We start from the raw sequence: 22,179 nt of genomic DNA, 5'->3' as shown, positions 1-22,179 counted from the left end.
TTAGATACTTTTTCTGTATCAGAATCATACTGTAATCTGACCTCTGGTACTAGAATTGTTTCTGCAAAGAAAGTGTATTGTGAAATCAGCTGGTCAGTCACTAAAATTGGTAGTTTCTGTTATGAACAAGTCTGAGAAACCCCGATGCCTTCCTTAACTGTAGAAGTCAGGGAAGTCATCTTTGTACCTATTTTTGCCATGCTTGTATGTAAGAACCTTCTCTTTTTTAGGGTCCACTGATGATTTTCTTTGCCCAAAACAGACAGCAAAGGATTTTTAAAGCTTTCTTTTACTACAATATTTATTTTTCTGCTCTTCTGTCTCTTGGGTGGCAGAAACTTGTTCCTGTTCCCCAAATGCATTGTTTTCATAGTGCATGCTTTTGCTTACTCTTCTCTGGAACATGAGAACTTTCTTCCTCAAAGCTCTTAATGGAATCTTTTTTCTATCCTATTAAATTTGGATACATTGAAAAACTCAAAAGTAGGTAGGATAGAATAAATATATGAATTTATAAGGAAGTAGTTCCTCAAAACTGATGACTCCTTTGCCTCACCCTCATTTTAGGTGTGCTCTCCTTTGGTACAGCGGCACCGTGGAAGTGCAGACTTTCACGGCGGGTGTGGTCTCAGCTCACACAGGTAAGAGAGAGTGTCCATTCTTTAAGAAAAAATAGCATTAATGAAGAGGAGTTTAAGGCATTTATAAACACTTTTTGGGGGCAGGATTTCTGGGCTCTTATATTGAATGTTGACATAATACTTGAATGTGCTTTCTGTGAGGAGAGATTGGTTCCACTCTTAAAGGGACAATGTTAATTCTAGTATTCTGAATGAAAATGTTAGTGAATACTTTTATATGTTTCCACTCTGATGTTTAGAAATTGGGAGTAATGGGGTTTCCTTGCACTGCTTCTGTCTCTGGGGATGGCTGTGATCCCTTCCTATCTTCTTTCCCACTCTTTTGAAACAGGTACTTCAGAGGCCAGTGCACCTGAACGGAGGCTGGGACGCCCTGGGGGGCCCCGGGCCCTGGACAGTGGGTCCCGGTGGCCGGTGGCCCAGAATGAGGCCAGCTCCCAGCATGCCCTGCAGCCGGACGCCAGCCCCTCGGCTAGCAGCAGTGGTGACGACGATACCGTCATCCTCCAGGCACCCTACGTGGAGCCCAGGAGTGGGACAATGCAAAGTAGCCCCTCTCCTGCCCACCCTCAACTTCCAGTTCTCCAGACAGAGGTATGAAAAGGAGAGATTTTTCACCTGTTAGGAAATGTGGTTCTAAGGTGGGGGAAAACAGGAGTTAGGATAGCAAGGTTTTGCTTTGAAGAGAAAATAAACGCTGAGAATATTCTCCCTCTTCAAATTGCCTTGCAATACTTCTCTGTATGTCTTATCCCCCAACAGAATTTAATCTTCTTGAAAATAAAAATGGTTTTGTTTTTGCCTGTCCCCATTACCTGACACAATCTCTTGCATATAGCATAAGCATGATACATGTTTGTTGAAGCAGTAGGTTGTATAGTACTTCCTGGGGTGAAAAGCAAGAAATCTAATATGTTCATGGCTGTTTATGGTACCCATAAGAATCTACTGAGTTGTCTTCTTCCCTAGCAGATGGTATCAGACAGCATGACAGGAAGCAACCCTGTATCCCCAGCCTCAACTGACTCTCCAGCCTCCAGTGGGGCAGGTGGCATCTCTCCCCAACACCTAGCCCAGGACTCTTCCTTGGATGGGCCTCTTGGTCCCCCTGATGTCTCCTCTGTGCCACTGGTTGGACTTGGTTTGCCCCAGCCTGGTGACCCAGCCAGTAAGGGTCCAAAGTGGGAGAAAAGCCATGCTGAGATTGCTGAGCAGGCCAAGCATGTATGTATTTTCAGACCCACCCTTTCCCTACCCCCACCAGTTCTTGAGGGTCAGCAGATCTTCTTTGGGAACCTTCTTACCATAGACAAAACCACATCTGTTCTGTTCACCCATTTCCTTTTTCCTATATTTCTATTTGTCTTTTTTCATCTTCATTTTCAGCCTCTAGCTTTTGCTCTCTGCATTTCTTCTTGGTGTTTTTTCCTCCATCTTAAGTTCTTTTTTCTATGACTAGGTGTCTTCTTCTCTGAGCTAAGACTTCCTGAGCTGATTTTTCTCAGGAAAGGAATAGGAAACAAGGAGGGGAAACCCAGGGCAGTATTTTCAAGTTCTTTAGAGTAAGGACAGAGTAAGAATAAGTCCCTCTTCATGTGTCTCTGGGAACACATCCTTTTGATATACTTACTCGTCTCGTGTGCATTTCTGTGGAATGATTATTGTTGGGAACTATTGGCCTCTGCTTCTTTACCCCACCAGGAAGCAGAGATAGAAACACGAATTGCAGAGCTTCGGAAAGAGGGCTTCTGGTCACTAAGGCGACTGCCCAAGGTTCCCGAGCCAGCCCGACCAAAGGGTCACTGGGACTACCTGTGTGAGGAAATGCAGTGGCTTTCTGCTGACTTTGCTCAGGAACGACGATGGAAACGGGGTGTGGCTCGTAAGGTAGGCACCCTTTTTCCCCCTTTCCTCAGGCTGAATCCCATGCTCTGAAAATGTTTTATTTAAGTAGAAGCCTATAAGGCCACTCAGGGCAGTTGAGAGAAACCTGCTGGTATCATGGAGCTCCAGGGTATGGAAAGAAATGTTAGGGAAATAAACTCTGATGCCTATAGATGTTCAGATACATTTTGGTTGCCAAAATCTCTTTATTTTTCCCAATTTCTCCTGTGGGGCGAGGATGAGGAAACATAGGGGACAAGTTGCTATTGTTGCTCTCGATTTTATATGTTTCTTTCACTAGGTAGTACGGATGGTAATTCGTCATCATGAGGAACAGCGGCAAAAGGAAGAACGGGCCAAGCGAGAAGAGCAGGCCAAATTACGGCGGATTGCTTCATCCATTGCCAAGGAAGTCAAGCAGTTTTGGAGCAATGTGGAGAAGGTAGGGATTTGGAGAAATGAGGATGTGTTTGGACTGGGACAGAAAACTACTACCATATATATGGGAGAGAGTCCATTTATTTAAGTAACCTATTAGACAAAGCTGAAACTATTCCTCTTTTCAGGAAGCTCACATTTAATTGGGAGATAAGCATATAGAGGTATATGCAAAATAAATACAAGGCAGTTGGGAGTTGGGGTTGGGAATAGATGCTAACAGCTGTGGGGATCAAAAAAGGTTTTGTTTAGAAGATGGTTCTTAAAGGAAACCAGGTATTCTGAGAGGTAGCAGTAAGTGGGCAATGCGTTTCAGCCATGAGAGACAACTAAAGCAAAGAGAGATGGAAAATAGATCATGGGTATATGAGGATTATACTATAGATTGTGTAAAAAAGAATTATTTGTAGTCTGGAAAGGTGTGTTGAGCCAATCTGCGAAGGACTTTACCTAATAGAAGATTTTATACTTGAACCTTGAGTTAACATAAGATCATTGGAGTTTACTGAGTAGTGGGACTCTGGTCATCATACCTGTACTTTTAGAAAATTGCTTTGGCAACTGTGGAGAGGTTGGATTAGAATGAGGAGAAATAGGGGGCAGGGAGACTAAAATAGCAGTGCAATAATCCCAGGGCAGGAGGTGACAAAGACCTCATTAGGTTGGAGACTATATGAATGTAGTGAAAGGGACAGATGAGAGGCTAGAAACTAAAAGATTTTGTAGCTAAAAGGATACATGGTGAAAGTAAGGAATCAAAGATGGCAGCCTGAAAAACTGGGATGGTGGTATCCTCAGCTAGTAATGGGGAAGTTGTGAAGAAGGGTGGGTTTGGTGGGAAAGATGATCATGAATTGTGTTTGGACCTGTTGACTTTGAGATGCCTACAGAACATCCAATTTAGGAATTCCAGTAGTTAGAAAGGGTGCTCAAGACAGAGTCTTAGGGTACACTCACCATTAAAAGACCTGATGTAGATCATTAAAGGAGACTAAGGAATGGTCAGAAATGTATAAAGAGAACCAAGAGAGAGCACTGTCACAAAAACCTAGAGATGAGAAATATATATTAGAAGAAAGGGTATTCTAAAGTGTTGGTACCAGAAGTCATGAAGAATGTAAACTGAAAAAACGACCTCATATTTGGCAATTGAGAAGTCATTGGTAAATTTAGAGAGAGAATTTCAATTAAATGTTCAGACTGAAATTAAGAAGGGAGAGAAGAAGTAGTAGAAGTAGCAAGTATAGACAGTTTTTTCTAAGCATTTGACTTGAGAAATATAGGGTGATACTTTGAGGGATGGTTCCGGTCCAGAGATGATGTTAAAAGATGATGAGACTTGGGTATATTTATATGCCACATGTAAGGTACTTACATAGACAGGGAGGAATTAAAGGTTGCCAGGAGGTGGGGAGTGGAGAGCATTCTGCCAAAGTAGGCAGGATGAATTTGAATGTAAATGAATGGATAAAGCATTTATTAAGCATTTACTATGTACAAAGCACTGTGCTAAGCATTACAAATAGAAAAGCAAAGCAGTCCCTGCTCTCAAGGAACTTACTTTCTGATTGGGGAGAGTACATATATGGAAGATTTCAGCTGCAGGTCAGATGGGAAAAATCCCATGGTCTGTAGGGTACAGTTGTAGAGCAGATGTTTATGTTCTTCCTTTGATAACGTTTCCACTGATAAAATCATGTCAGTTTCTGGTGTTAAACTATTTGATGGTACCAAGAACTTTGATTTCTGGGTCTTTGGTAGCTGTGGCTGTAGCACCTACAGGAGCAGTTGACACACTGCATCTCCATAGGAATGATGACAGGTTTCTAAACTGGAAGAGGTGTCATTCCAAGGTTCTTGGGCTCAGGGTCCTCAGCTTTCTCCATCAGGATCTGAGGGGAGGTGGTGGTCTGACTTACCTAGCACATGCTGCCTCCTCCCTCTCCCCCAGGTGTCCTAATGCTTCAGTCAGGGTGGCTTGCCTGCCATGTGTGTGACAGTTGGATTTCAATTGGTGGGGATGACTGGACCCTGCTCCATAGGAATTGCTTCCTTGGATGATGGCTGTGAGGGCCGGGCTGGAATCAGGACCATCATATCAAGGCCACATATAGAGAGAAAGGTGGACCTTGGCAAGAAGAGTCACCTTAACATCAGAGTATCCCAATTTCATTTTTATAATGCATATGGGTCTTAGCTGATACTGAGTGACATAGGCAAAAGGTAGATAGCTTGTGGAGAAGACAGGCCCTATTTTCAGGGTATCATATCATGTAGTAGCTCTGACCTAGATTTCTTCTCTGTTTTTCATAGGTAGTACAATTCAAACAACAGTCTCGACTAGAGGAAAAGCGAAAAAAAGCCCTAGACCTTCAACTTGATTTCATTGTGGGCCAAACAGAGAAGTATTCCGATTTGCTGAGCCAGAGCCTCAATCAGCCCCTTGCCCCAACCCCAAGCAAAGCTGGTTCTTCTCCTGGCCTTGGTTCTTCTCACACTGGTTCTGCTGCTTCTAGTCCCCCACCTCTTGTCCTCCCCCAGCTTGATGATGAAGGTAGGTGCTCTTGAATCAGTTTATCTTCCCTTCTCTCCTCAGAGCAGCTCAGACCTGTGATTTCATTAGCTTTGTAGTTCTGAGCTGGTTTTTCATGTTCTAGATGGGGACTTTCAGCCACAAGAAGAAGAAGAAGATGATGAAGAGACGATTGAGGTAGAAGAGCAGCAAGAGGGCAATGATGCAGAGACCCAGAGGCGTGAGATTGAGCTGCTTCGTCGTGAGGGAGAACTGCCCTTGGAAGAGCTACTACGTTCTTTGCCCCCCCAGCTGCTGGTTGCATCCTCCAGTCCCACCCAGGTCCCTTCATCAAGTGATGCTGACTCCCAAGAGGTCCTGGACGAGGATGGTGAAGAAGAAGAACCTCACCAGGGCTCAAAGGTGCAAGGGAAAGGGCAGGGTAGAGAAGAGGGATGAATTTTATGTCTGCTGTGGGTTTTGGAAAGGATTAAAGGCTTCATATCAGAGCCTAAAAATGAGATCAGTCAGTGGATATTTGTATTTGACTAATGGAGTTTGGGTCCAGCTCTAGACCCTGCCTTGTAATAGGTGGAGTAACTGTAGGTTCCTGCAATTCTCTGTCTTGGTTAATTAGACCACATTTAGCTCAGTCCAATGTTTTTGGGTTTTTTTTAAAGCAATTGGGGTTAAGTAACTTGCTCAAGGTTACACGGCCAGGTGTTTCTGGGTGGGTGCTAAGTGTCTGAGCCCGGATTCGATCCCATATCATCCCGACACTGGGACCAGTGCTCTTACTCACTGTGCTACCTGGCTGCCCCCAGTCCAACGTTTTAAGAGTGCTATTGAAGAAATGTAAAGTATCCAGAGGAGGGTAGCCAGGATGGCCTCAGATTCATAAAGGATTGATTCCTGTAAGGTTGAAAAAACTTGGGATGTTTATCTTGGAGAATAAAAAACTTAAAGGGGATATGATAGCTGTCTTAATGTATTTGGAGAGCTGTGGATTGGAAGAAGAAATAGTATTTCTTTGTAGCCATTAGGCCACTTGGGCAGTTTTAGGTTCTTTATAAGAAGCAGCTTCCTAGTAGTTAGCCTCAGAAAATAGCGGAGATTCTCACAGGAGTTGTTCAAAGGCTGGATGACTATTTGTCGTGTATGTTTCAGAATTCATTTTCTGATATGAGTTGGAGTAGAGGCTCACTGGAATTTCTTCCAACTGGAAATCTGTGATTCTGATTCTGGTATCTGAATTTGGAGGAGGTTAGGGTCTGCACTGAAGGTGTTTTGGTGTTAGCATGGGGTGGTCTTCTGAGGTTCAGCACTTCCACAGGTCTGACCCCAGGCAGTGGGGCTAAGACTTGGTAGCTGGTGCTAAGAGTAAAATCCCTTTGTTACTCTCCTGCCTTGGCCATGCCTGTAGCAACAGTGACTTGGGGGACAGTAGGATTAGGTGTCATTCTGTGGTGTCTGAGCTAATATTATCTATTTCCTATGTTCCTAAACTGGCTTGACATACTATTCATTCTCCACTTAGAGAAAGCACCCAGCACCTGTCACCCATAGAAACAAACAGCTGTGGCATCCAGATGAGGAGGATGAGGAGTTCAGAGCTGATGAAGATGAAGGTTGGTCCTTCAGATGACTCTTTCTCCTCCTTGGGGAGTGTATATAACTTCTCTCCACCACTTGCTTTGTTTGCTCTCTTTCCCAGCAGAGGATGAAGAGGATACAATAGCAGCTGAGGAACAGCTGGCAGGGGAGGTAGACCATGCCACGGAGCTCAGTGAACTGGCCCGAGAAGGTAAGGAGTTGGGGACAAGATGTTGTACAAGTTGACAAGCTTACTCCTTCTGGGAATGTAGCACTTTTCACAGGTCCACCCCAGCTGTGGGGCTAGGATTTGGTAGCTGGTGCTGAAAATAATACCTTCAGCCCTCCACCCCTGCCCAGTCTAAATCAATGGCTGTAGCATTTGTGGGGCCAAATAGGCTGAGACAAGCGGAACATTGGAGAGGAGATAGAAGGCTGATCCCAGTATGTCCTCTAGGAGAGCTTTCCGTAGAGGAGTTGCTTCAGCAGTATGCAGGGGCCTATGCTTCAGATGCTTCAGTCCCAGGCTCAGGGAGTAGTGAAGATGAGGAAGATGAAGATGATGCTACCAGCTCTGACTCTGAACAAGATCAGGAAGAGGAAGAACATCCCCACGATGATAGTAGCAGTCAATCTGGTACGTGGGGGTTGAGGAATCATGAACTTTGAGATGGGAAAGGATCTTAAAAATACAGAAGTAGAAGTAGTAGTTGAGGATTAGGTATGGGTAACTCTGATCCCTGTCAATATCTACACAGAATCCGCTGAGGAAGCAATTGAGGAAGAAGAAGAGAATGTTTCAGAGGAAGAAGAGGCAAGTGAGAATTCAGACTCGGTGGAATCAGAGTCAGAAGTGTCTGAGCAGTCTGAGGAGGCCCAGCCTAGGAACCGAGCAGATGAAGAAGAAGAGGAGGAAGATGACGACTTTGGAGTAGAGTATCTTCTGGCCCAGGATGAAGAACGGAGTGAAGTCAAGGGAGACAGTGGCCCTGCTGCTCCAGGGCCCCCTCCATCACTAGGACCTAAGAAGGAGATAACTGATATTGCTGCTGCTGCTGAGAGCCTTCAACCCAAGGGCTACACCCTGGCTACCACCCAGGTACCAGCAAATCCCATATTTGTCCTCATTTATCCGCATCTGTCTGTCTTCTATGTTTCCCAGTCATATTTACTTCTGTTTCTACTCAGATACTTGGCTCTAGCCTTTCTCCAAAATTAGCTCTTCTCTCTTTTTCTTTCCTACCAGGTGAAGACTCCAATCCCCCTTCTGCTTCGGGGCCAGCTGCGTGAATACCAGCATATTGGGCTGGACTGGCTGGTCACTATGTATGAGAAGAAGCTCAATGGCATCCTTGCTGATGAGATGGGACTGGGGAAGACTATCCAGACTATCTCCCTGTTGGCCCATCTGGCCTGTGAAAAGGGTAACCCTAGAAAGAATCTAGTTCTGGGAACTTTGCCTTGATGGCATAACAGGAGACTGTTTCCCCTCAGGCTCCATCCACATAGCTTCCTTGGGAACAGTCCTTGTGTCATTGGGTGGGAAAGGTGGAGTTGAGAAATGAAAAATATTTGAATGTGCATGATGAGTATTTGAACTATTTAACCCATAACCTGGTTACCCATCTGACTAAGGAATAGAAACCACATGAGTACTGGGGATTGATGCTTGGAAGCCAACCCCAACTGCTGTGATACTGATGTCTGGAAAGGACAGGAACTAGGAAATTGTGTACCTTAACAGGGCTTTGGACAGAAAGACAACAGGGTTGACTGAGGAAGACTGGAATATTCTCTGATCTTCTCCCCTTCTAGGTAACTGGGGGCCTCACTTGATTATCGTCCCCACCAGTGTGATGTTGAACTGGGAGATGGAACTAAAACGTTGGTGCCCCAGCTTTAAAATCCTCACTTATTATGGAGCTCAAAAAGAAAGGAAGCTCAAGCGGCAGGTTAAGACTTCTGCTATTCTTATTTGATCACTTCTAATCTTTCTATTGATTGTCTTCCTTGATGGCCTCTTCTTGCCCTCTTTTGTGGATCTCTTTTTTTCTCATATGTTAAAAAAATTTTTCTTCCAACGTGTCCTTGAGTCCCTAAAGGGCCTTTTCTTTGTTACTCCCATCCTGTTTCTTACCTCACCCTCTTACTCCTTAATTTGTCTTCTTTTTAATTTTCCTTTTTTTTTTCTGGTCTCATAGGGCTGGACTAAGCCCAATGCCTTCCATGTTTGTATCACATCTTATAAGCTGGTGCTACAGGACCACCAGGCCTTCCGCCGAAAGAACTGGCGGTACCTCATCTTAGATGAGGCTCAGAATATCAAAAACTTCAAGTCTCAGCGATGGCAGTCTTTACTGAACTTCAACAGGTGAAGATGGGAAAATTTGGGGAAAGTCTCATGATCTGGCAAAAACACCCTACCCATCTACCTGAATTCTGGGAGAAAGTCCCAGGAAAATACTCTGAGCCTCCAAGGCCTTGCCATGACTCTCTTGCTCTCTGTTCTGCGCTTTCCTGTAGCCAGCGTCGCCTGCTTTTGACGGGGACACCGTTGCAGAACAGCCTAATGGAATTGTGGTCCCTGATGCACTTCCTGATGCCCCATGTCTTCCAGTCTCACCGAGAGTTCAAGGAATGGTTTTCTAATCCCTTGACTGGCATGATCGAAGGCAGTCAGGAGTACAATGAGGGGCTAGTCAAACGGCTACACAAGGTAAGAGGAAGGAAGAGTAAATTAAAACAAAAAGTCAGTGTGGAGAGACCACAGTGCTTTGCTCAAGGAGAACAGTTAGTGTTCATACATACTCAGAAAAGTCAAAAGGCACATCTCTTTTTTGCGTTATAAGTGGGCCAACTATTTCAGGGAATGTACTTTGTAAGGAGGATTGTTTTGGGATTTGTTGAGAAGTTTCTGTTGCATCCAAACAAAACATAGCAAATTTTAAAAGAAAAATAGTGTGGATTTAGATTCACATAAAAATCACAGCTAGAGGTAGAATAAAATGTAGTAAAAGAGCACTGAACTTGATAGAAGATTTGAGGTCAAGTTCCAGTCTGCCACTTACTAGTGATAACTTGAGACAAGTCATTTGAACTTACTAGGCCTTAACTTCTTTCACAAAATGGAGGAGTTGAATTAGATGATAGCTAATATTCTTTATATTATTTCAGGATGCTGGAAAATTTAGAACCCCAAAGATTCCCAAGAGTTGGGAACGTACCCAAAAGGCCTCTAAGAAAAGGAAGACAGCTACTAACTAGAAGCATCTTCCCCCCCGCCCCTGCCCCAGATGTGGGTTGTAACATGGAGAAGGCATGATGATCTTAGGAGGAACCTGGTCAAAATGAGCCTGTTGGTGTAGCAGTGGTTTCCAGGTTTTGCCTGTGATGGTTTTCACACTCCTAAACCCCACTTGTTTGGCCGTAGGTCCTTCGGCCCTTCTTACTGCGCCGGGTTAAAGTGGATGTTGAAAAGCAGATGCCCAAGAAGTATGAACATGTAATCCGTTGCCGTCTGTCAAAGCGACAGCGCTGTCTTTATGATGACTTCATGGCACAGGCTACGTGAGTCTCTCTCCAAGGTCATAAGCATAGGTGCTAGACTTCCCAGTAATGAGTTTTTGTCCAAGTAGCAGTAGGACAAAATTTCTGGAATCTTATCCATGTTTCTCTCTTTTTCCTGACAGTACCAAGGAGACACTTGCTACTGGTCATTTCATGAGTGTCATCAACATTCTGATGCAGCTTCGTAAGGTCTGCAACCACCCTAACTTGTTTGACCCACGGCCTGTGACTTCTCCTTTCATCACTCCTGGCATCTGCTTTAGCACTGCTTCACTGGTGCTTCAGGCCACAGATACCCATCCCCTACAAGTAAGTGACCTTCCCCAGATTTTGTTTTTCATCCCTTAGTAGTCACTTCGCCATACCCCCAAGCCCAATACTCACTTTTTTGAGTTAGTGACTGACTTCTAACCCTTGAACCTCTTCTCTCCCTTCCTATGCTGACTGCCCTGTCTCATCTCTACCTGCCACCTTCTAGTAACCTTGATTTGTTTTTGATTCGACCTGTCTTTCTCTGGCTCCTCTGATGACAGCGGGTGGACATGGGCCGGTTTGACCTGATTGGGCTGGAGGGCCGAGTATCTCGTTATGAGGCTGATACATTTCTACCCCGGCATCGCCTCTCTCGCCGGGTACTCCTAGAAGTGGCCACTGCTCCGGACCCCCCTCCTCGTCCCAAGCCTGTCAAGATGAAAGTTAACAGGTACTAGGGCTGATGAGTAAATGGATGGGAAGTTGGAAGGGAAATAGAGCAGTTATCAACAGTGGATGGAGGAATGATATGGGAAAAAGAATAACAATGAATGTTTAAACTATTATCCTGAACACTGGTAGGGAATAGGATGTAGAGAATTCTAAAAGAGGGACCTGGGAAGTAACTATAGGTTGAATTTGTCTGAGATTTTTTTTTCTTTTCTCACTTTATCTGCTTTTCAGAGTCTTGTCTGGATTTCCTAATATCTATTTTCAATCTTTGTCTCTTTTTTTGTCCCCTTTGTATAATTTCTCCTATTTTTTGTCTCTTTGGTTTTTCTCTATGATAGGATGCTTCAGCCAGTGCCAAAGCCAGAAGGCCGGACAGTCGTTGTGGTGAACAGCCCACGGACGCCCTTGAGCCCAACTCCAGCCCGACCTCCTCCAGGCCCTGAGCACTCAGCCCAGCTCCCCCCTGGCCCAGCCCCTCCAGTGCTGCCAGCCCCACTGCTGCTGTCATCCTCATCCCCTGGGGCTCCACTCGGCCCAGCATCCCGGCCCCCTGGCCCGGTCTTGCTACCCCCTCTGCAGCCAAACAGTGGTTCCCTCCCCCAGGGTGAGTTGCACAGGAGCCAAAGGTGCTGGGATAATTGAAAAGCTCTGCTTGGGTCTGAGAAGAAATAGGGAGTGAAAGGGGCTTGAGGAAATGGTCAGGGAAAGGGAATGAGGGGTGATTTGATTGGGGTAGAAGAGATCATGGAAGTTGCTGGGACCAGCATAAGCCTTATAGAGCATATAAGGTGCTGATAGTCCTCTACTTTATCCACAGTGCTGCCACCCCCTCTGGGGGTGCTGGGTGGAACCCCACGACCCCCCACCCCAGCCCTGCCCTTGAAGCCATCTCCACCAGCCCCAGTACGCCTGAGCCCTTCTGCTCCACCCGGCTCATCCAGCCTGTTAAAGCCCCTGACGGTGCCACCTGGCTATGCCTTCCCAGCTGCTGCTCCTCCAACCCCGGGGCCTCAGCGCCTCATCCTCTCCCCTGACATGCAGGCACGCCTGCCCTGTGAGTCTTAAGCAATTTGGAGTAACTCAGGAGTGGGGAGGAGGAAAGGACTGCAGAGGGAAGACCTTGTTTAATCCCAGAGAGACAGAGGAAGAATTCAGGAATGCTGGAAAGGGGGAAATGGGAGGCAGGGAGGGAGAATAGAATTTGTTAGGATAGGGTGAGTTTTCAGTGGGTTCATGTCAAAAATTAACAGGACCTCAGAGAGGACCTAAAGCACCCAGAATGTGTATCTCCTGGGCAAGGGAATGTGACTAGTGGAGTAAGGGCCAAGGAGCAAAAAGTTTCTCTCTCTGTCTTACAGCCGGTGAGGTGGTGAGCATTGGGCAATTGGCCTCCTTAGCACAGCGGCCCGTGGCCAGTACAGGGGGCAGTAAACCCCTCACCTTCCAGATCCAGGGCAACAAATTGACTTTGACTGGTGCCCAGGTGCGCCAACTTGCTGTGGGGCAGCCCCGCCCGCTGCAAAGTAGGTAAAACCCACCCCCTGTCCTGCCTTGCTCTCTGCCTCCTTTTCCTTACCTTGTCTCTGCTTTTCTTCCTTTTTGAATTTCAACCGCATTGTGTCTCCTTCCACATATAATAGGCAGTCTAGGGTGGGTGGCACTGAGGGGAATAGTTTTATTAGGTCTTAGTAAAAGAAGGAAGAAAGAGGCTCTTGATATGGGGAGGTGTGCCCTTTTTCTTATTTTTTTCCCCTTATTCCCACCATCACCCCCTCCTTCCCCAGTTGACAGGTACCCCCATCATGTTTCTCGCTGTCTTGCTTTCTCTCCTTCCTCTCTCTCTCTCTCTCTCTCTCTCTCTCTCCCTTTCTTTCCTCCTTCCCTCTCTGTCTCCTTCCCTCTCTCCCCTTCCCTCCACCCTCTCTACACCCCCTCCTATCTTTCTCCATTCTTACCCTATCTCCTCTCCTTTTCTCCTCTTCCTATTTTTCTCTTTTCTCTTTCTTTCTCTCTTTACCTAACCCAGGGAACGTGGTGCACCTGGTGTCAGGGGGGAAGCACCAAATCATCAACCAGCCCGCCCATGTGGCTCTCATCCAGGCAGTGGCCCCGACCCCTGGCCCTACCCCTGTCTCTGTGCTGCCTTCTTCGACCCCCATCACTACCCCTGCCCCTACTGGTTTCAGCCTCCCGCTTGCTGCCAACCAGGGTGAGGCTCTTAGCTTCATCTTCATCCCCATGCCAGCCTTGGTCCCTCCAGGCACCTCCTAGGCTTTTGTCTGTCCAATTCCCAATCCTGAGTTTGTCTATCTTATATAATCTTGCCATAATGCTGTTTCCCCTTGCAGTTCTGCTGTCTTTATCATCAGTTGTTCTCTTCACTCAGTACTCTCTTCATTTTGTGGTTTCTTCTCAATCTATCTTCCTTTTGCAGTGCCCCCAGCCATGGTAAACAGCTCAGGAGTGGTGAAGATTGTAGTGCGCCAGGCTCCTAGGGATGGATTAGGTCCTTCACCGCAGCTGGCCCCTCCACCTCGACCTTCCAGCTCTGGACTTCCAGCGTTACTAACCCCACGACCTGCACTACCCTCTGGCCGGCTCCCTGCCCCTGCACTGGGTCCTACCCGTAGCCCCCTGCCCACACTGGTCAGGCCCCTGCTCAGGCTACTGCATAGTCCCCCACCAGAGACAACTGGTAAGTCTCCAAAGCCAGAATATCTAGGACCTTTGCTGAGATAGAGCTGAGTCCAGAAATAGTACAGGGGCAGCAGGACATAGAGTGTATGCTAAGAACCATGAGAAGGGAATTGAATCTGATTAGGGTTGATAGTATGCTTTTCCTCACATCAGTCTTATAAGCAGTGCAAGGATTTCTTTTTCACAGATGAGGAGACTAAGGCCTTGCCCAGGGTTACACACAACTAAGTGTCAGGTCTAAGATTGAGCCCAGATCATTCTTCTGTTCCTGGGGTCTCACCATTACACCAAGCCAGTCTGTCATTTGATCAGATGTTGGGTTACCTTGGAAATCCTCCACAATCCAAGCCCCTCTTCTGTCCTCCTGCTGGAGCCCTTGAACTGAATCTCCCGGGGACTGCGGGAGTCTTGGTGTTACATCTGTCCTGATCTTAAGCTATTGCTAGAACTTGGGGACTTAAGAAAGTTAGTTGGAAGAGCACTGGACCAGGAGTCAAGAATCCTGATCATTCTAATTCTTTGTTCTATCATTAGCTCACTGTCACCCTGGACATCAGCCGTCTCCAGGCTTCAGTTTTCTTTTCAGTATAATAAATAGATTGAACTAGGCAATCTTAAAAATCCCTTCCAGTTGTAACATTCTGTGATTTTAATTATAATGGGTTGGTGATATTGGTAAGGCAGAAACCTGAATCCTTCCTGGGAAAGAGGTAGTTAAAATGTTATTTGAAAATAGCAGGGGGGAAGGGCAGCTAGGTGGCGCAATACCGGCCCTGGAGTCAGGAGGACCTGAGTTCAAATCCGGCCTCAGACACTGAACACAAAAAATAGCCGTGTGACCTTGGGCAAGTCACTTAATCCCAATTGCCTTCCCAAAAAAATTAGCTGGGGGCTGGAGGTAGAGTGAGAGTAGACTAGTGAACTAACTCTAACTTTTTCTCCACAGCCTCAGTTCCTGGCTCTGCTCCTGTCCCCGTTTCATCATCTTCCCTTCCGGTCTCAACCTCACTTCCTGGATCAAGCTCATCTCTCTCTAGTCCTATCTTGTCTCCACTTCCCCTCTCAGTCTCGTCTCCACTTACTGGTACTGTCTCATCTCCTCTTCCCAGTTCAGGTTCCACTCCACTCCCTATTCCAATCTCAGCTCCGCTTTCCAATCCTAACTCATCTCCACTACCTGTCTTAGCTCCACTTCCTGTTTCAGTCTCAACCCCTGCTCTCTTGCCTACTGTGGCTTCTACTGTCTCAACACCTGCTTCTTCAGCCCAGTCACCATTAGGAGTTGCCTCATCAGCTCCAGCCTTGACACTAGGCCTGAGTACAGCTTCTTCACCTGCACCAGTCCAGGCTCCAGTCCACCCTCCAACTCTGGCATCAGCTTCTACAAATGTTCAAAGCCCTAACCAGACTGGAGCTCCAGCACCTACACCAGTCCTAGTGTCTGCTTCAGCTCTGGCCTCCCCTGTTGCAACAATATCAGCCCCAGCTTCAACTCAGGCTCCCATCCTGACTCCATCATCTACAACCCCTCAGACTCTGACTTCTTCACTGACTCCAGGGCCAGTTCCACCAACAGCAATCCTGGCTTCCTCTCCACTTCCATCACCAGTTCCCATTCCAGTCCTGGCCCCATCACCAAGTCCTGCTCCTGTCCTGGTTCCATCACCAACTCCAATTCCAGTCTTGGCTCCATCATCAGTTCCAGTATCTACCTTAACTTCAGCTCCATCATTGGTGCCAGCCCCAACTCCAGTCCTGGCTCCATCATCAACTCAGACTCTGGTACCAGCTATAGTCCCAACACCTTCAATAGGCCCACCTTCTACCCAGACCCTGACCCTAGCTCCAGCTTTAGCACCACCTCTTAACTCTTCTGCTCAGACACTCTCTCTGGGTCCAGTACCCCCTCTAGGTCCTTCTCCAGCTCAGACCCTCTCATTGGCTCCAGTGTCTCCCCTGGGTCCATCTCCAGTTCAGACCCTCTCATTGGCTCCTGCAACTCCTCTGGGTCCATCTCCAGCTCAGACACTTTCACTGGCTCCTGCAACTCCTCTGGGTCCATCTTCAGCTCAGACACTTGCTTTGGCTCCAACTTCCCCCTTGGGCCCGACTCAGACACTTTCTCTGGCCCCAGTACCTTCATTGGGTCCAGCTCAGGCACTCTCTCTGGCTCCCACTCCACCTTTGGGTCCATCTCCAGCTCAGACCATATCTCTGGCTCCAGCTTCCCCACTGGGATCAGCTCCAACTCATGCACTGACTTTGGCTCCAGCTCAGACACTGAACCTGACCCCAGCCCAAGTTCCAGTGCCCCCTCTGGGCCCAACTCCAGCACAGACACTGACGCTGGCTCCAGCCCAGACAATATCTTCAGCCCCTCTACCATCTTCCCTCCTGGCTCCAACTTCAGGCCCAGCTCCCTCACAGGTCACCATGGTTTCTCGAATGCCTGCTCCCAAGGATGAGCCTGAAATGCTGACACTGCGTTCAGGCCCCCCTAGCCCTCCTCTTCCGGCTACCTCGTTTTGTGGAGCCCGGCCCCGACGCCAGCCACCTCCACCACCCCGCTCTCCCTTCTATCTGGTAAGTCTTTAATTCCACAGAAGGACTAGTTTGAAGTGGGATAGTGGCTCATTCAGTAAGACCCTTGAGGAAAATGCAGGGAGCGTCACCTCTTTTGCTGAACATATAAACAAACATCAAGTATTCAGCCTTCTAACAAAGTGATAAGACATTTGAATGGTTTTAGGTAGTTTTTGGTATCTCAATTCTTTAAGGAAAGAATGGACAGCCATCTCTTTCTAGTTACTCCCTATCATCAAACTGGGGTGGCATGGTCTAGAACCTGAACAGCTCTGAATATGTCACCCACAGGGTGTGTGATATTGCATCAGTGTACTGAAATTCTGGAGAATTTGCATGTCCCACATATATCCAGTCGGGTGGAATCCATAGCCTAGGATAGAAAATTCCCTAATAGACCCAGATCTCTCAGTAAGACACTCCTCCTTCCCCCCTCCTCCCCCAACCCTTCACTCTGTACCTCTCATGTCCTTGCTGGCTGGAGTTGCCAAATCTTCAAATGTTGCCAAGTTGACATTACCCTTACTGACCCAGGACACCCTGGACCATCCCTCACTGTCCCACTCCTAAAGAATTTTGATGAAAGGAAAATAAATGGAGGTTTGCGTTTGGTAGCTGGCATATTAAAGTAAGTTGACATGGAACATGAATTTCATTGGCGTGCAGACTGCTAGCCTACTGCTACTGTGTCCCCTTCCTGCTACTTGCCATATAATCCCATCCATTCTCTTCCTGTTTCTGTCAAACTCCTGGACTAGAAAGCAGGAGAAACAGGGCAGAACCTTGGGAGTGTCATTTTGACAAGGTTTCTGACTGTTGCTTTTTTCTTCCCCTAATCCATTCCTCTTTATCCCTATGGCTTCCAGGTCCTTTTACCAGGAAAAGCCACTTGTTCTGAGTTAAACATTGGAAGAATTGGAAGGGATAGCAATTAGAAAGTTGAAAGTGGTAAGATAAGAATAGGGGAGAGATACTGGACTGCACCTTTCCTTTTTAGCTCCCCACCAAACAAACACAAGTTTTGCCTGAAGGCAGGGAATTGGGATAAGATGACCTTAAGAACTTCATCAGTCCTGAAATAAGGGTAAAGATTTCAAAAGGGCTAAATTCTTTCCTTAGATTTTATGACCTGAATTTGTGTCCAACTACTTTATCCCATCCTTCTCCTCAGCAAAAAAAAACCCAGCTTCAGATTTGATTAGCTATCTTTGTACAGAATTCAGTTGTTTGATGGAGTTTTGGATCTTTTGAGAAGATAACCAGTCCCATCCAGAGATATCCTGGAGGTCTAAATCTTAGCAGGGAATCCTTTTAAAAGTATTACTTTCTAGAATGTGCCTTGGGGTAGGGGTTGTTAATTTGGGGTCTTTTTTTATCTTTGTTATGTCTTTGTTTTGACTTTGATGTGTATTTCTTCTGTATTTTAGTAAAATTGGTATTCCAGTAAGAGCTACACTTATTTAGCATATTAGTAATGTCCGCTTGTTTAAAATAAGGTTTGCCCCAGAGAGTCAGAAGAATCTTAAGGAAAAAAAAATTAAGGGGCAGCTAGGTGGTGTAGTGAATAGAGCACTGGCCCTGGAATCAGGAGGACTTGAGTTCAAATTTGGCTTCAGACATGACACATTTACTAGCTGTGTGTCCTTGGGCAAGTCACTTAACCCCAGTTGCCCTGCCTTCCCATCTCCAAAAAGAAAAAAAGTCTTAAGATCTTCCAGTACTCATTGTCTTTTCTCTGCTTATCCCATCCCCAGGATTCTCTGGAGGAGAAACGGAAGCGACAAAGGGCAGAACGCTTAGAACGCCTCTTTCAGCTGAGTGAGGCCCATGGAGCATTGGCCCCTGTGTATGGGACCGAAGTGTTAGAGTTCTGTTCCTTGCACCAACCCATTGCCAGCCCAGTTGGACCCCATGTCCCCGGCCCCAGTCATCCTGCCTTTTGGACTTATACTGAGGCTGCCCACCAGGCTGTGTTGTTTCCACAGCAGCGTCTTGACCAACTGGCAGAAATCATTGAGAGGTTAGCAGAATTTGAAACTGGTGTATAGAGGAAAAAGTCAATGGTTTGAGGTTAAGAAGCCTGGTTCTATGACACAATCTTAATGATTGTTTGAATTGGGGGAAAGCAAGGTAAAGAAGACCTGGGAGCTCCAGTTCCTAGTCTCTTCACAATGTCTCTTCACCACAGGTTCATCTTTGTCATGCCTCCTGTGGAGGCTCCTGCCCCATCCCTGCATGCCTGCCACCCCCCTCCTTGGCTGGCTCCACGCCAGGCAGCCTTCAAGGAGCACCTGGCTTGTGAACTTTGGCCCCGGGCTCGGCCCCTGCACCGAATAGTCTGCAACATGAGAACCCAGTTCCCTGACCTGCGGCTTATCCAGTATGACTGTGGTAAGTTCATGAACTAGGATGAGTGTACTAAAAACAAGTCATGATAAAACTTTTAATTCCTTTTTTAAATTTTTTGATAGAATTACTAAATAGAATTACTGGACAATGTAGGGCATTCTGTGTGACATGGTGTATCTGAATTTCCCATTAGGTGTTTCACTTGTATTATGGACAGGATAAAGAAATGTGAGCTAGCTGGATGATAGCTGGATTGATTCATAAGTGATCAAAGAACCCTTAAAATTTTTGAATAAATGATTGATGTCAACGTAGAAGACAGTCTTTAGTTGTATGCCTTGAGGCCATATTGAAATGAATGAAAATATGAATAGAAGGTATGCTTATCATATTTTTAAATGGCACAGAACTGGGAGGGATAGCAGATAGATTGAATGACCATGCTAGGTTTCTGAAAGTTGAGGGGGAAAAAAGATGGTATTTAATAATGAACAGTATAAAAGCCCTGTGTTTTTACTTTTAAACAAATCAGCCACAAAAGTACAGGCTGAGGGGATGCCAGGCTTAATGGCAGTTAATAGGAAAAAGATCTGAGGATTTTAAGTCACCCAGAAACTCAGTATCTTTCAACACTGTGTTGTGGATTTCAGCAAAATTAATGCAATTATTAAAGGCATAGTGCCCAAACTATGTGAAGAATTAGCCAACTGTATTCTATATCAGACCACACCAGAAGTATTTTTGCTGTGTTTTAAGAACTTAAAAATTGAAACAATGCAGATAAATAAGGTCAGCCCAACAATATGCAAAAATTGTTGAACTGGAAACATTTAGCCCATAAAAGAAAAAATTGGGTATGTAGATGTTTATTGTCACATATTTGAAGAGCATTTTTAGGGACAAGGATCAGTTGATGGAAGTTAGGAGACAAATTTCAGCCCAATTAGAAGAGCAATAACTTTCTGATAGAGTTTATAAAAAGTGGAATAGATACTGAGAACTATATTTGTGAAATACTTTTTAAATTAGAAGTGATTAACTTAACCAGCAGTAAACACAGCAAACTGTGAAACTACAAACTTTTGTTACATGCATTTGTTTTTTAAACTGTATATTAAATTTAACATGATAGTAACAAAACTGCCCTTCTTGTCTGTGTCCCTTCTGAGCTTCCTTATGTTCTGTGTGTATTTTTAGTGCTATTTTCTTTTTCAGATCATCCTTATTACCTTCCAGTTTCCTTTCCCTCTCCTTCCCTCCCACCTCAGACACATGTGAAAAGCCTTCTTTATAACCAATAAGTATAAGTCAGCAAATCGACACGTGGTGACAGAGTTTTGGTCTGTAACACCCCCCACCCCCTACAGTTCTGGTGACTTCCTCTATCTCCTGCCTATTGCCTGATGGGCCTTTGGGCAAAATGAAAACCAGAGCAGTCGTAGCATATTGCTCGGGGAGGGAGCACATTAGTGAAGTTGTTAAAGAAAGAACACTGGTAATCTCTGTCTTCCACTCCTGGAAAATTCTTGATCTCCCTTTGGAGAAACAGTGGCAGAGAGGGGAGACTTAACCTCTAAAGGCTGATCTATGACCTAAGTCTGCTTTACTTGTAACCCACAATCTTACTGCTCTCCTAGAACATAGGTCTTCCCCACGCCCAGCCCCAGCTTCTGCTCACTGTGCTACTGCCCTCATGTTTCCTCAGGAAAGCTGCAGACACTTGCAGTGTTGCTAAGGCGGCTCAAGGCTGGGGCGCACCGGGTGCTCATCTTCACCCAGATGACTCGAATGTTGGATGTATTGGAGCAGTTCCTTACCTACCATGGCCACCTCTACCTACGGCTGGATGGGTCTACCCGTGTTGAGCAAAGACAGGTGACCCAGGGGTCCCTGTTGTCCTTCAGCCCTGAAGTGCCTTGCGTCTTCAAAGTCTCCTCTCCATTCCTTGTGGTCCTAAAACCCCTCATGTTTCTAAGGTCTTTGTGGCCTTTTTCCCTGCCTCCCATCTCCTCCCTTCCTAGACCCTTTAACTCCCAGAAAAGGCAGTATCCTACCTCCCCGCTGCTTGTCTTATGGGCACTGGCTCTACCTCTTGACTCTGATTCTACGCCTTTTCCCCCAGGCTTTGATGGAGCGGTTCAATGCAGACAAAAGAATCTTCTGCTTCATACTGTCAACACGAAGTGGGGGTGTGGGTGTGAACCTAACTGGAGCAGACACGGTCATCTTCTATGACAGTGATTGGAACCCCACCATGGATGCACAGGCCCAGGACCGCTGCCACCGCATTGGCCAGACCCGAGATGTGCACATCTACAGGTACTATCTCCTGAACATCCACAGTCCACTTTGTGAGCTGCCCCATCCCTGGCTAGACAGGCTTCTCAACCCTCCTTGGCTCTGTTACGGAAACAGTTCTCCCCCAATCCTCAGGCTTATCAGTGAACGGACCGTGGAGGAGAACATCCTGAAGAAGGCCAATCAGAAGCGAATGCTGGGGGATATGGCCATAGAGGGCGGCAACTTCACCACAGCCTATTTTAAACAGGTATCCATCTAGATCAGCCCTGCCATAATAAGCCTTCCAAATACCTTAACAGTCTTTTTATACCTTAGAGGCATCAGAGATTAATCTTTTTCCTGACTAGAATACTTCAGCTGATGGAACCCTAACACATTCCCTACTCTTATATCCTTCACCTTTGTAGACTTATTCATTGATCCTGGCCCCTTTTCTCATCAACAGCAGACAATTCGTGAGCTATTTGACATGCCCTTGGAAGAACCAGCTGTCCTTGTCCCACCTGTGCCTTCTGCCCCTGAGGAAGAGGAAGACGCTGTAGCCAACAAGCAGACCCACATTTTAGAACAGGTGAGAGAGAGATAGCACATAAAGCTGGGGCTATGTCCACATCAAACTTTGAATGTCTTGAAATAAGAATGATTAACTACCGTGTTTCCCTGATAATAAGACACTGTCTTATTAATTTCTTTGGAAAGAAAAACACCAGAGGGCTTATTTTCAGGGGAGGGCTTATGTTGTCCTGCCTCAGCTCTCCTCCCTGGCACTGCTCTCAATGGTACCAGCAAGCAAATCACTGGGGAAGAACAGGATGACGCGCTCACTGCTGCAGCTCTGATTGGATGCAGCTCAGAGTGCGGTGTGCGTTTCACGGGGGGAGGGGGGGAACGGTGCATACAGAGGGTACC

General features: G+C 46.2%; 1 protein-coding gene across 5 annotated transcripts in view; it reads left to right on the top strand.

Annotated features, from left to right (window-relative positions):
- Nucleotides 1-22,179, top strand: part of SRCAP (Snf2 related CREBBP activator protein) — a 27,900-nt gene that overhangs the window by 1,538 nt on the left and 4,183 nt on the right. For 2 of the 5 annotated variants that reach the window (XM_069084655.1, XM_069084656.1), the window contains exons 2-30: nt 568-641; nt 973-1,235; nt 1,611-1,865; nt 2,343-2,528; nt 2,827-2,967; nt 5,277-5,517; nt 5,621-5,898; nt 7,013-7,103; nt 7,190-7,279; nt 7,526-7,705; nt 7,827-8,167; nt 8,315-8,492; nt 8,884-9,020; nt 9,270-9,439; nt 9,592-9,784; nt 10,499-10,635; nt 10,758-10,944; nt 11,169-11,338; nt 11,679-11,944; nt 12,158-12,394; nt 12,699-12,863; nt 13,775-14,035; nt 14,984-16,620; nt 18,375-18,640; nt 18,809-19,011; nt 20,675-20,844; nt 21,092-21,288; nt 21,403-21,517; nt 21,716-21,841. In XM_069084655.1, the coding sequence (XP_068940756.1) occupies nt 1,182-1,235; nt 1,611-1,865; nt 2,343-2,528; nt 2,827-2,967; nt 5,277-5,517; nt 5,621-5,898; nt 7,013-7,103; nt 7,190-7,279; nt 7,526-7,705; nt 7,827-8,167; nt 8,315-8,492; nt 8,884-9,020; nt 9,270-9,439; nt 9,592-9,784; nt 10,499-10,635; nt 10,758-10,944; nt 11,169-11,338; nt 11,679-11,944; nt 12,158-12,394; nt 12,699-12,863; nt 13,775-14,035; nt 14,984-16,620; nt 18,375-18,640; nt 18,809-19,011; nt 20,675-20,844; nt 21,092-21,288; nt 21,403-21,517; nt 21,716-21,841 (6,672 nt within the window). In that variant the 5' untranslated portion in view covers nt 568-641; nt 973-1,181. Of the gene's footprint in view, nt 1-567; nt 642-972; nt 1,236-1,610; nt 1,866-2,342; nt 2,529-2,826; nt 2,968-5,276; nt 5,518-5,620; nt 5,899-7,012; nt 7,104-7,189; nt 7,280-7,525; nt 7,706-7,826; nt 8,168-8,314; nt 8,493-8,883; nt 9,021-9,269; nt 9,440-9,591; nt 9,785-10,498; nt 10,636-10,757; nt 10,945-11,168; nt 11,339-11,678; nt 11,945-12,157; nt 12,395-12,698; nt 12,864-13,366; nt 13,550-13,774; nt 14,036-14,983; nt 16,621-18,374; nt 18,641-18,808; nt 19,012-20,674; nt 20,845-21,091; nt 21,289-21,402; nt 21,518-21,715; nt 21,842-22,179 lie in introns of all 5 variants that reach the window. The other 3 variants (XM_069084659.1, XM_069084658.1, XM_069084657.1) reach the window with 3 other exon arrangements.

Source organism: Petaurus breviceps, unplaced genomic scaffold (assembly GCF_028583685.1).
Source record: "Petaurus breviceps papuanus isolate PSGF00001 unplaced genomic scaffold, PetGlider_PUasm1.0 175, whole genome shotgun sequence".
Lineage (NCBI taxonomy): Eukaryota > Metazoa > Chordata > Mammalia > Diprotodontia > Petauridae > Petaurus > Petaurus breviceps.
Note: the sequence above shows the minus strand (reverse complement) of the source record. Positions and strands in the feature narration are given on the sequence as shown.